Source organism: Nestor notabilis, unplaced genomic scaffold (assembly GCF_000696875.1).
Source record: "Nestor notabilis isolate BGI_N333 unplaced genomic scaffold, ASM69687v1 scaffold2594, whole genome shotgun sequence".
In the NCBI taxonomy this organism is placed as follows: domain Eukaryota; kingdom Metazoa; phylum Chordata; class Aves; order Psittaciformes; family Psittacidae; genus Nestor; species Nestor notabilis.
Window position 1 is genome coordinate 21,443 of NW_009926678.1, and position 9,180 is coordinate 30,622.

At 52.7% G+C, this 9,180-nt stretch overlaps 2 protein-coding genes across 2 annotated transcripts in view; one reads left to right on the forward strand and one right to left on the reverse strand.

The window, feature by feature from the left end:
- Positions 1 to 435, forward strand: part of TMEM125 (transmembrane protein 125) — a 713-nt gene extending 278 nt beyond the window's left edge. Inside the window, exon 2 of the mRNA XM_010013637.1 lies at positions 1 to 435. This exon is cut by the window's left edge and continues 10 nt beyond it. Within this exon, the coding sequence (XP_010011939.1) occupies positions 1 to 435 (435 nt within the window).
- Positions 436 to 5,487: 5,052 nt separating this feature from the next.
- Positions 5,488 to 7,577, reverse strand: LOC104405047 (chromosome unknown open reading frame, human C1orf210). Its single transcript, XM_010013638.1, has 3 exons — positions 7,073 to 7,577; positions 6,275 to 6,421; positions 5,488 to 5,852 (listed from the first exon to the last, which is right to left on the reverse strand). Exons 1-3 carry the CDS (start codon positions 7,482 to 7,484, stop codon positions 5,488 to 5,490), a joined length of 924 nt encoding a protein of 307 aa, XP_010011940.1. The 5' UTR covers positions 7,485 to 7,577.
- Positions 7,578 to 9,180: the final 1,603 nt, after the last annotated feature.

Consider the following 9,180-nt stretch of genomic DNA (forward strand, 5'->3'; position numbering starts at 1 on the left):
ACCACGCTGTGCCTCCTGGCTCTGCTTGTGCTGCTGAAGCAGCTGCTGAGCTCTGCAATCCAGGACATGAACTGCATCCGCAGCCGGGATCAGATCGAGCTCCTCAAGAGCGGTGGCTTCTCGGACTGCCTGGGGCTGCTGCTCAGCGCCCTGGTGCTGCTGGTCTGTGGGGTGGTGCTCACCGTCCTCTCCACCACGACCATGCAGCTCAGCCCCGCGCGGCCGCTGGCCAGCATGTTCACCAGTGGGGTTGTCCTCCTGACTGCTGGCAGTACTATCCTCCTCTGCCTGCTGCTCTACCTGCTCTGCACGTCCTGCTGCCAGGCTGCTCCTCGCAGCCTGGAGACCGGCGAGATCCGGGTCTTCACCATCTCTGGCCGCCTTGCTCCGAACAGGCGGCTTCCTCCCACCTCCAGCATGGCCAACCTGATCTGACCCAGGACCCCCCTGCGTGAGCCTCTGTATATGACCCGTCAGCAGGGCTTGTGCCAGCCTTTCCTGAAGGAAAGGAGAGTGTTACCGTGTGCCTTATACTTCTTTTGGAGATGACTGGCATTTGCTTTGTCCCATGCTGATGGCAAGGACCTGGGTCACCTGGACAGGCTCTGACCTGGCACATGAGGATCTCAGCACTGGCCTGGTTGGTGCTGTATCCCCACAAAGCCTCCTGCAACAGCTGCTGCCTGCCCAGCGGTGATGCATGTCACAGTGTTAAGGTGAGCCTGTTCCATACCCCTGGAGACTCCAGTACTTGCTTGGTTCCTGCAGTTCCTGGAACTGTTGTGCGCTCTCCTGGCAGGGGAAGCTGTGATGAAGGGTGGTATGAAACTACCCTGTGCGTTGTGCAGAGCTGCCAGCTCCTGAGCAAAGTAGAGCCTATAGCAGCTGATGAATGGCAGGAAACACTCTGCATGTCAGCAGACATGCAGCGAAAGTGAAGGGAGGTTGGTGGGAGGCAAGGCTGAAGGGGCCACTCCTGAGAAAGCACTTGTGTGTCTGTTGGAGTGAGTGTGGGAATTGCATTGGATTCCATGTGCCAGAGCCCCAGCATGGCTGGACCTCACATGAAATGTTGTTTGTGTTTGCAATGCCAGGATCCATTCCAATATTACATGTCTGCAGCCCATCACTTTCTGTGGTTTATCAAATGGGTGATCAAAGGGTACTGGAGTCAGGGCCCTGACAAGTATCAGTGCTGAACTCTGTGTTGGGGCTCTGCTATCAATGCCAGCGTGCTTCAGCCACGCAAGCCACAAACAGCAAGGTGCAGTCACTGGGGGATGGTGATGGGATGCCCAAATCCCAGGGCTGGGCTCATGCTCTGCAAGGGCAGTGCAAGGGCAGAAAGCTGTTAGCCTCAGAGGGGAGTTTCCCAAGCAGAGGCATCCCTGCTGCTGTGGGAACACTGCAGCTCATCACAGTCCCTGTGCATTCCCTGGTTCTGTCTCTCAAGTGCTGCTGCAGCTGCAGGGTGGAAAAGTTCTTCTGCTAGCACTTGGTCTTTATCTGGAGCTTTTTTGGTGTTTTATCTCTACAAGGTGTCTATCACCAAAGCGTCTTTCCCAGAGGCAGACTAACAACTCACCCCTGGAAGCTTTTGCTGTGACTTTAGGCTAATTTACCTGTCAAAATTCTCACTTCCTCCAAAGACCCACAAACCATTTCACTGCCCTTTCCATAATCACAGATCCTAACCTCCTAGCGAAGCTGCTCCTGTGAAACCTTTTCATCTTCATCTTCCTGTCTGCTCCTGTCTCCCCCCTCACCTGAGCTGCTCTGCTCCAGCCATTATTCTTGCTCATTATTTGCAAAGTTCTCTCTGTAATGGAACAAGACTGAGCTATTATTTTTTGGTGTCTAATAGCAAATTTATTTGGAAGAAGGTGGTAGCTCATTCCTTTAGTAACAGCATGAATCACTGTCCATGCTACACCTACACCTGGAGGCAGTGTCAGGGTTCAGCATCAGTGAACCCCACCAGGTATATGCTGGACAATGAAGGCTTCATCCCAGCTCTAGACCACACCATCCCCAATGCACTTGATTGCATGAGGGCACTTCTATATTCATCTGCCCTTGCCCTGCTCCTGCTGCCTTTCCTACACCTGCAGCCCTGGATTGTTTTTCCCGAAGTATGGGTGCAGCATTTTGGCTTCTCTTTCTGGACCTCTGTTATTTCTACGTTTTCCTCTGCCACTTTCATATCATCCATAGATTTTATTAAATTGCTGTTTCCTCCTCTCTCTGCATCATTTCTCTTAATCTGCCCAAGATTCAAAGAAGGGTGTTACTAAGCTCAGGTCCTTCTGTGCTAAATCCTCAGCAAAGCAAACAGCCATCCTTCCCCTCCAGGCTCTTTCACCCCAGGTCCAGCAGGGACCCCTGTGCCTACACAGGGAGGGACAGGCCAGACCTGGACAGTTTTGCACCATCACCATTGCTGCTGCTCTGCACTTCTGCATCAGTGCATGTGCAGTTACACCAGGCTGCACCATCTCTGCCTGCATCAGTGCTTTTTACTCCCAGCTCCCCCAACCTGCACACATGGACAGCCCACAGCTGCCTGCACACCAGCTGTTTTGCACATCTGGGTATTTCTGAGAAGGTGCGTGACTGTGCCCAGCTCACAGGTCCACGCTGCCCGCATTCTAATGTGAATCCTCCCCTCGATAGCCCCTTCAAAACGTGCCCCAAGTGCCCATGAACTGTGCCAGGAAAGGATGCCTGTGGGCCACGACAGCAGCATGAGGAGATACTGGCTGGGAACAGACTGTTCCTGAAGACAGCACTTTGGGTGTCTGGCTGCCCAGAGGGACAGCCTGAGCTGCCCCAGTCACAGTCTCCCTCTGCAGCAGCGGTACTGGTCTGCTCCTTTCTTGGTTCCTGTGTTGTGTGTGGAAATACTTAATAAAGTTTTACAGAAATCAACTGTGTTGAAGGCTGATGCTTGAGCGTCGGCCTCTCTGCAGAGCTGGAGGTGGCAGAGCTATGCAAAGCTGGCCTCTGCTCACACAGAGCCCAGGGCAAAAACCATGACAGCCCAGGGTCCCTCCTGCAGCTGTGGTTTTGGTTTACCAGCTAGTGTGGCAATGCCCCCACAGCCTCCAAATGCATATACTTATTTCCTAATACACATCTTGCACATGCCTCTCCTTCTGCTTAAGGACCTAGACAGCTGGTCCCCCTTACCACCACTCTGTAAATACAAGATCTTGCCATGCCTCTGAAAGATGCTCACATGGAGCACGCAAAGCCTCCTGATGATGTCCATGCCAACCTGTTTGCTTACAGAGAAGCTGTTTCACCCTGTGGTGAGGCCAAGCCTCAAGGCTCATAGCAGCAGCTACTGCCTGCAGTGTGCCTGGAACCAGTCTGCCTGCATACCTACCACTGCTCCCATCCACCAGCCTCAACCGCAGGGTCCTCTGGCTGCTTCCTGGGGGGACCCCCTTGAGAAGGCTCCTCTTCTGCTGTGACCCCCTTGTATTCCCAGCTCCACGTGCCAGATGCTATTCCCACCACTGAGCTGACAAGCTCCTACCCACTAGCACTGGAGCTGCCTGGAGAGGGGGCAGAGGGGCTGCCATGGTCCCCCGCACACCAGGAAAACAGGGTCAAAGTACACAAGCAACCCACCACTGAGCACTGAGGGACGAGAGTGAGCGAGATCCTGGATAAATAAGCCTGGGCACTTGTATTTCTAATCTCTTTTAAGACATCGCTGAGACCAAAAGTAAAATACTGAGTGTAGAGTGAGTTCATGTGATTGAAAAGCATGTTGAAAAGCCCAGAAATTGCCCTTCAGAAGATAACTGAAATGCATTTTGCCAGCCCTCAGATTTAAGTATCCTATTTTACCTCAAAGCGACCCATAATTTCAAAAAATTACAGCATATATTACATACATATACAGTGTGTGCTGTAATTCACAGGGAGCTGTTAAGATGAGTCCAGAAGGCAAAACATGAGGCAGTGACTGCAAAAGTAAATCTCAGATTAGAAATACACTCTTTAAGAGCCAAAACTGGATGACCACTGAAACAAACCAGCAGGTTTTCCTCCTCGTGGCTATAATGGCACGTTCCCTCTCTGGAAAGTGCTTTAAGTCACTGGCCTGTATTGCCCATGCAACGCCCGACCTAGTTGTCTCCTTTGGTTTACATTCTCTGACGTGTATTATTTACTTCTGTATACACTGTGCTCTATAAATACCTTAATGACCAGAGAAATAGAAAGGCAGTTTACAGTGAAACAGAGGTTTGAAGGAGATGGGGGTATTAGCCGTGTGGCAGGGCTTCAAGAAATACTGTCCCTATGATAATGTTTCATGCTCTGGAGCAAGACAGAGAGATTTCCAGGCTACTGGGGACAGGAATGACCAGGAATTCTTCTCAGAGAGATGGTACCAGCCTTGTGAATCATTTTACTAAGGAGGGTGAACTCTGCTGCTGCTCCCTGCTTTTAACTCCAGTGTGACCCACACAGACATGACCGGCTGGGTCGTAACTCGCAGTTACCTCTGTCTCATGTGCTGTTTATCGTGCCACAAAGATGACAGGAATGCAAAAATTATAATGTTCATATAAATCCATGCTTAGAGATACAGATGGGACGCTGTAATGGGTGCCAGGGGACAGGGCTGTCTCGCCCCAGTGCACGTGCCTGCCTGACGCCGCAAGCTGCCAACAAGTTTGCTCAGCTCTGCAGAGCTGGCATGGGGAAGGTAAGTGCTTTCCTAGCGTGTCTTGCAGGAGAGCCATGAGAGAAAAGAGGGAAGGGATGTGCTGTAAAGCAGCAAGAGGGTTGGGAAGCAGCACTATAAAGATGTGCAGAGAAGCCCTGCAATGAAGAAACATCTGCCTGCACCACAGCGGGTGACAGATCTGTGTGCACAAGAGCATTCATGCCACACACCTATTCTCTCACTACTACAGTTAACGTGGAACGCATTTGTGGTCCTTGAAAGCACATGCAGAAGAATCCTCACCTTAGCTGTGGACTGAGGGGTCCCCTCACAGCACTGTCACCAGGAGAGCTCCAATAAACCATCACAGACAGAGGCTTTAATCACACTTTTAATCACACCCAGGAGTGACAACACATTGAAGGACAGAGTAGGGCTGTGTATGGCACCATGGGGCAGCAAGGCTGGTGCCCAAGACCCCACAGGGAGCACCAGGGCAGGCTAATGTTCCCACCCAACCAGGCTGCCTGAGTGCAACAAGCACCATGTCCTTCATCCTCAGCATCCGAACAGGGCTGGGAGACAAAGAGCAGGTCCAGTGTCCCTGTGCTGTTGCAGCCCCACTGGCATCATGCTGGGGCTGACTACCTTCATCCTCCATCACCATTCCCAGCCCACCCTTTCTCTCCCCTCCTCTCCACTCCTTTCCTCCTGCCCCCAACCACATGGGGCTAAATGCTGATGGAAGGTGGGAAGGGGTAGGAAGGGGATGGAGGGAGGGGTGACAGTGAGGGGCTGCAGGCTCATATGGAGAGGTGCAACTGCCGCTCCTCTTCCTCCGGCACCTGCTCACTTGGCTGAATATAGTTGTCCTCAATGAAGCCATCATCATCCTCACCTTGCAGGTCAGCAGGACCAGGCATGGGGTGGTTCTCACAGGCCCCCTGGCCTGAGGAGCTCCTGTCCCAGCTGCTGCTGTCCTCCATGGGGCTGCCTCCAATCGAGCTGGTTTCGGGCAGTGGCCGGTGGTGGTAGCTGGTGAAGTTCTTGTGGAACACCTTGCACTTGGCAACCAGCGCGATCAGGATGGAGATGCCAATTGCTGCCACCAGGAAGCCCACCAGGTACGGCCAGCTCCTTCCCCCTTTCCCAGTGGGTGGGGCAGTGGCTGCGGTGCAGAAAGAGCATGTCAGGGCATGGCAGGTCAGCCTGGGCATACCCAGCGCTCCTCAGCAGCCAGCACAGGGTTGAGGAGCAGTATAAATGCTCTTCACCAAGAGCTAGCTACCAAAGGTGTGTGAACACTGTGGGAAAAACTGATGGATGGCTGTCTGATACCAGTGCCCACCACTGTGGAGTCTACACTGTGTGGCTTTGTGGCATCTGCTAACTTTTCTGTTGCAAAGCCAGCAAACACCTCCAGGAGGTGGCCACCTTGCCCACCAAACCACTGCATCATCAGTGGCCAGCCAGCCTGAGCCACTGGGACCAGGGGCAGAGCAGGAAGTCCCTGCCTGTATTCCCCTCTGGGGTGATGGAAGGCAGGAGGGAGATAGACCTTATGGACGCCTTTGTAGCTGCACAACTTACTGTTGCTGTAGGTCACTGTGATCTGCTGCACCGTGCTGACCTCCCGAGAAAACCGCTGCTTCACCCAGCAGCCCAAGTCCTGGGAATCCAGTGCTGTGAGCTCCCGGCCCCGCAGCCATGGGGGTGATGCGCAGGTCACCTGCACAGCTGGGAGACACACAGGCTAAGGTAGGACAGGAGATCTTATCCCGTCCCCTGCCCAGTTTAGAGAAGATGATCCCTGCTGGCTCCTGGCTGTGACCTCCAGCTTCTCTGGCCCTCAGCACATTGTAAGGCACAACTAAAGGAAAAATTCCCTGACCAAGGATCTGTGTGAGTGTGTGACGGTGATTAGCAGGCTTCTTTTACTGGATTATGCCAAATTCATGAATAATGTTAGAAACCCCATGCTCGCAGTGAGAAACACTCACTCTCTTTCCTGGGAGAGAAGCTCAAGAGGATTGGAGCCTGACCTGGCTCCACAGAAGGAGTTGCCAAGTGCTCAACACCTCTTGAAAATTCACATGTATCACTCCATGTGGATACATACAGGTGAATTTGGGGGCTGAAGCATACATGCAGCCCCTTTCCCAGGGAGTGGCTAAATTATCCTGCTGTCATTCCTAGAAAACTTTGGTATCATGTGTAACTGCAAGCAAGTAGAGACACGTCACCTTCCAGTTCACCATCCCTCAACAGAGTGGGAGAGGTCCCAGGGGAGCCTGTCCAGGGGTTGGAGCAAAAGGATTGAGTGTCACCCCTGCACCCAGAGTTCCTCCTGCCCAGCAGCTCTCATGCCACCTGTCCCTGTGTGCCCACCTTGCCTGCGCCGCAGCCACTGCTGCAGAGGGTGCGCACTGCAGTCACAGAGCCAGGGATTCCCTTCCAGCCGGACCTGCGGGACTGTGTCCATCAGCTGCAGGCTCCACATGTCCACAGAGACCAGCGCATTCTGCTGCAGGTCCAGGTGGAAAAGTGCCTTCAGTGGCAGGAACAAAGAGACCTCAAGCTCTTGCAGACTGTTGCTTCTTAGGAGCAGAGTGTGCAAGTTTCCCAAACCCTTGAAAGCGTCCATGTGGAGGTACGCAATGCTGCAACTACTCAGGTCCAGCAGACGCAGTGCCCTGAGGTTGGAGAAGGCTGCTGGACTCAGAACCAGCAAGGCATTGCTAGAGAGGTTGAGGGTATGCAGGGAAGGAAAATGCATCAAAAGAGTCCTGTGATGGGGCATGACCAAGGAGTTGAAGGAGAGGTCCAAACTGGTGATGTTGCTTGGAAGAGAACTTGGAGCATTCTGGAGGCTCTTCCCATGGCAGTCGGCCCATCCCTGGAAAAAAGGTGCTGTCTGAGAGGGGCTCTCTGTACTGGGGAGGATCTCTAGACTGAAACTCCCAAAAAGTTCAGATGTCTTAATGAATTACCCTTGCAGAGTTTAAAAAAGCAAAGACACAAACAAGTTTAAATAACACATGAGCTGCCAGTTTGGGGTGGGCCAGGATAAATGGAGAAAGATGAGCAGGACAGCCCAGCACTGAGAGCAGCTGACAGAAGGAGGAAAGGAGAAACATGCAGAGCTGGGGGAAACTCAGACAGATGAGATGGGTATGAAGGGACCAGGTTGGCAGCCTCTTGTCTTCCCTTATAGGGCAGTTTTTATGCAGGGTCAGCTTGCAGAGGGCCTTCCTTTTCCTCCCCAGATTCCCAGGGATCTCCTGTATGACACAGGGCATCCTCCCAGCCGGGGCAGGGAAGCAGGCGAGACCCTGCCTGCTGCAAGGGCAGGCAGGCAGGGTGGTGGCACCTGCACCACTGTGTCAAGAGCTGCTCCCAGGGCCCGTGCAGGATATCCCACCCGTGCCTCTACCGTGCCACCATGCCTCCAGCATATCCTTCTGAGGATATGCTGCGAGTGGCAGTGGCTTAGTGACGGCTGGCTGTGCCCTTATTAGCAAACAGAACACACCGGGGACCAGTCACTGTCCCGAAAGAGCAGCAGTGAATGCTGGATGGATCAACAAACCCACTCAGATGTATTTTATTTCCCTGAAAAACAGGGTGGCCAAATTCCAGCTGGTCTTGGGGAGCAGTCCCCAGCATGTGTTGTCTTTGGGCTTTATGTGGGGCCAAGCCATAGCTGCTGTGTCAAGCTCAAAACAGGGCTAGTCTCAGGGAGGCTGGAGAAAACAGGACAAACCTTTTGCATATCTGAGAGCTCGGTGGGCAGCACTGCCCTGTGCCATCCACCTGTGACAGCCACTCTTCCAGCTTCCTCCTGGCTCTCTCCTGGAGCAGCCTTGCTGCTGGCTGCAGAACTTGTCCCTGCAGGATGGGTTACTTAAACTTCCTGCTCCTTGCCAGGCGCTCAGGGATGCTGACCCCATGGTTGCCCTGACCCCTGGCTTCAGTCACTGCATCACCGTGCACTGGAGAAGGGAGCGAGGGACTGTCCTGGATTCAGCTGGGATAGAGTTAATTTTCTTCCTAGTAGCTGGTGCAGTGCTGTGTTTTGGATTTAGTGTAAGAACAATGCTGATAACACACTGATGTTTAATTGTTGCTAAGTAATGCTTACCCTGATTCAGGGACTTTTCAGTCTCTCATGCTCTGCCAGTGAGGAGGGGCACAATGAGCTGTGAGGGAGCAGAGACAGGCCAGCTGACCCGAACCAGCCCAAGGGGTATTCCATAGAACATCACACTCAGTACAGAAACAGGGGAGTTGGCCCAAAGGGACCAATCGCTGCTTGGGACAAGCTGAGCATCAGTCAGTGGGTGGTGAACAATTGTATTGTGCATCACTTGCCTTTCTTGGGTTTTATCCCCTCCTCTTCTATTTATTTTTTTATTTTTAGTATTTACATTATTATTATTATTATTATTTACTTTATTTCCATTGTTAAACTGTTCTTATCTCAATGGCTGGGCTTT

What these genes read in the sequence shown, in the direction of transcription:
- LOC104405047 (XM_010013638.1), bottom strand. Translation starts at nt 7,484, where the DNA reads ATGCCCCATCACAGGACTCTTTTGATGCATTTTCCTTCCCTGCATACC. An exon ending in GTGGCTGCGGCGCAGGCAAG is followed by an intron (nt 6,422 to 7,072) that starts GTGGGCACACAG and finishes TGTGTCTCCCAG; the next exon opens with CTGTGCAGGTGACCTGCGCA. An exon ending in CACAGTGACCTACAGCAACA is followed by an intron (nt 5,853 to 6,274) that starts GTAAGTTGTGCA and finishes TCTGCACCGCAG; the next exon opens with CCACTGCCCCACCCACTGGG.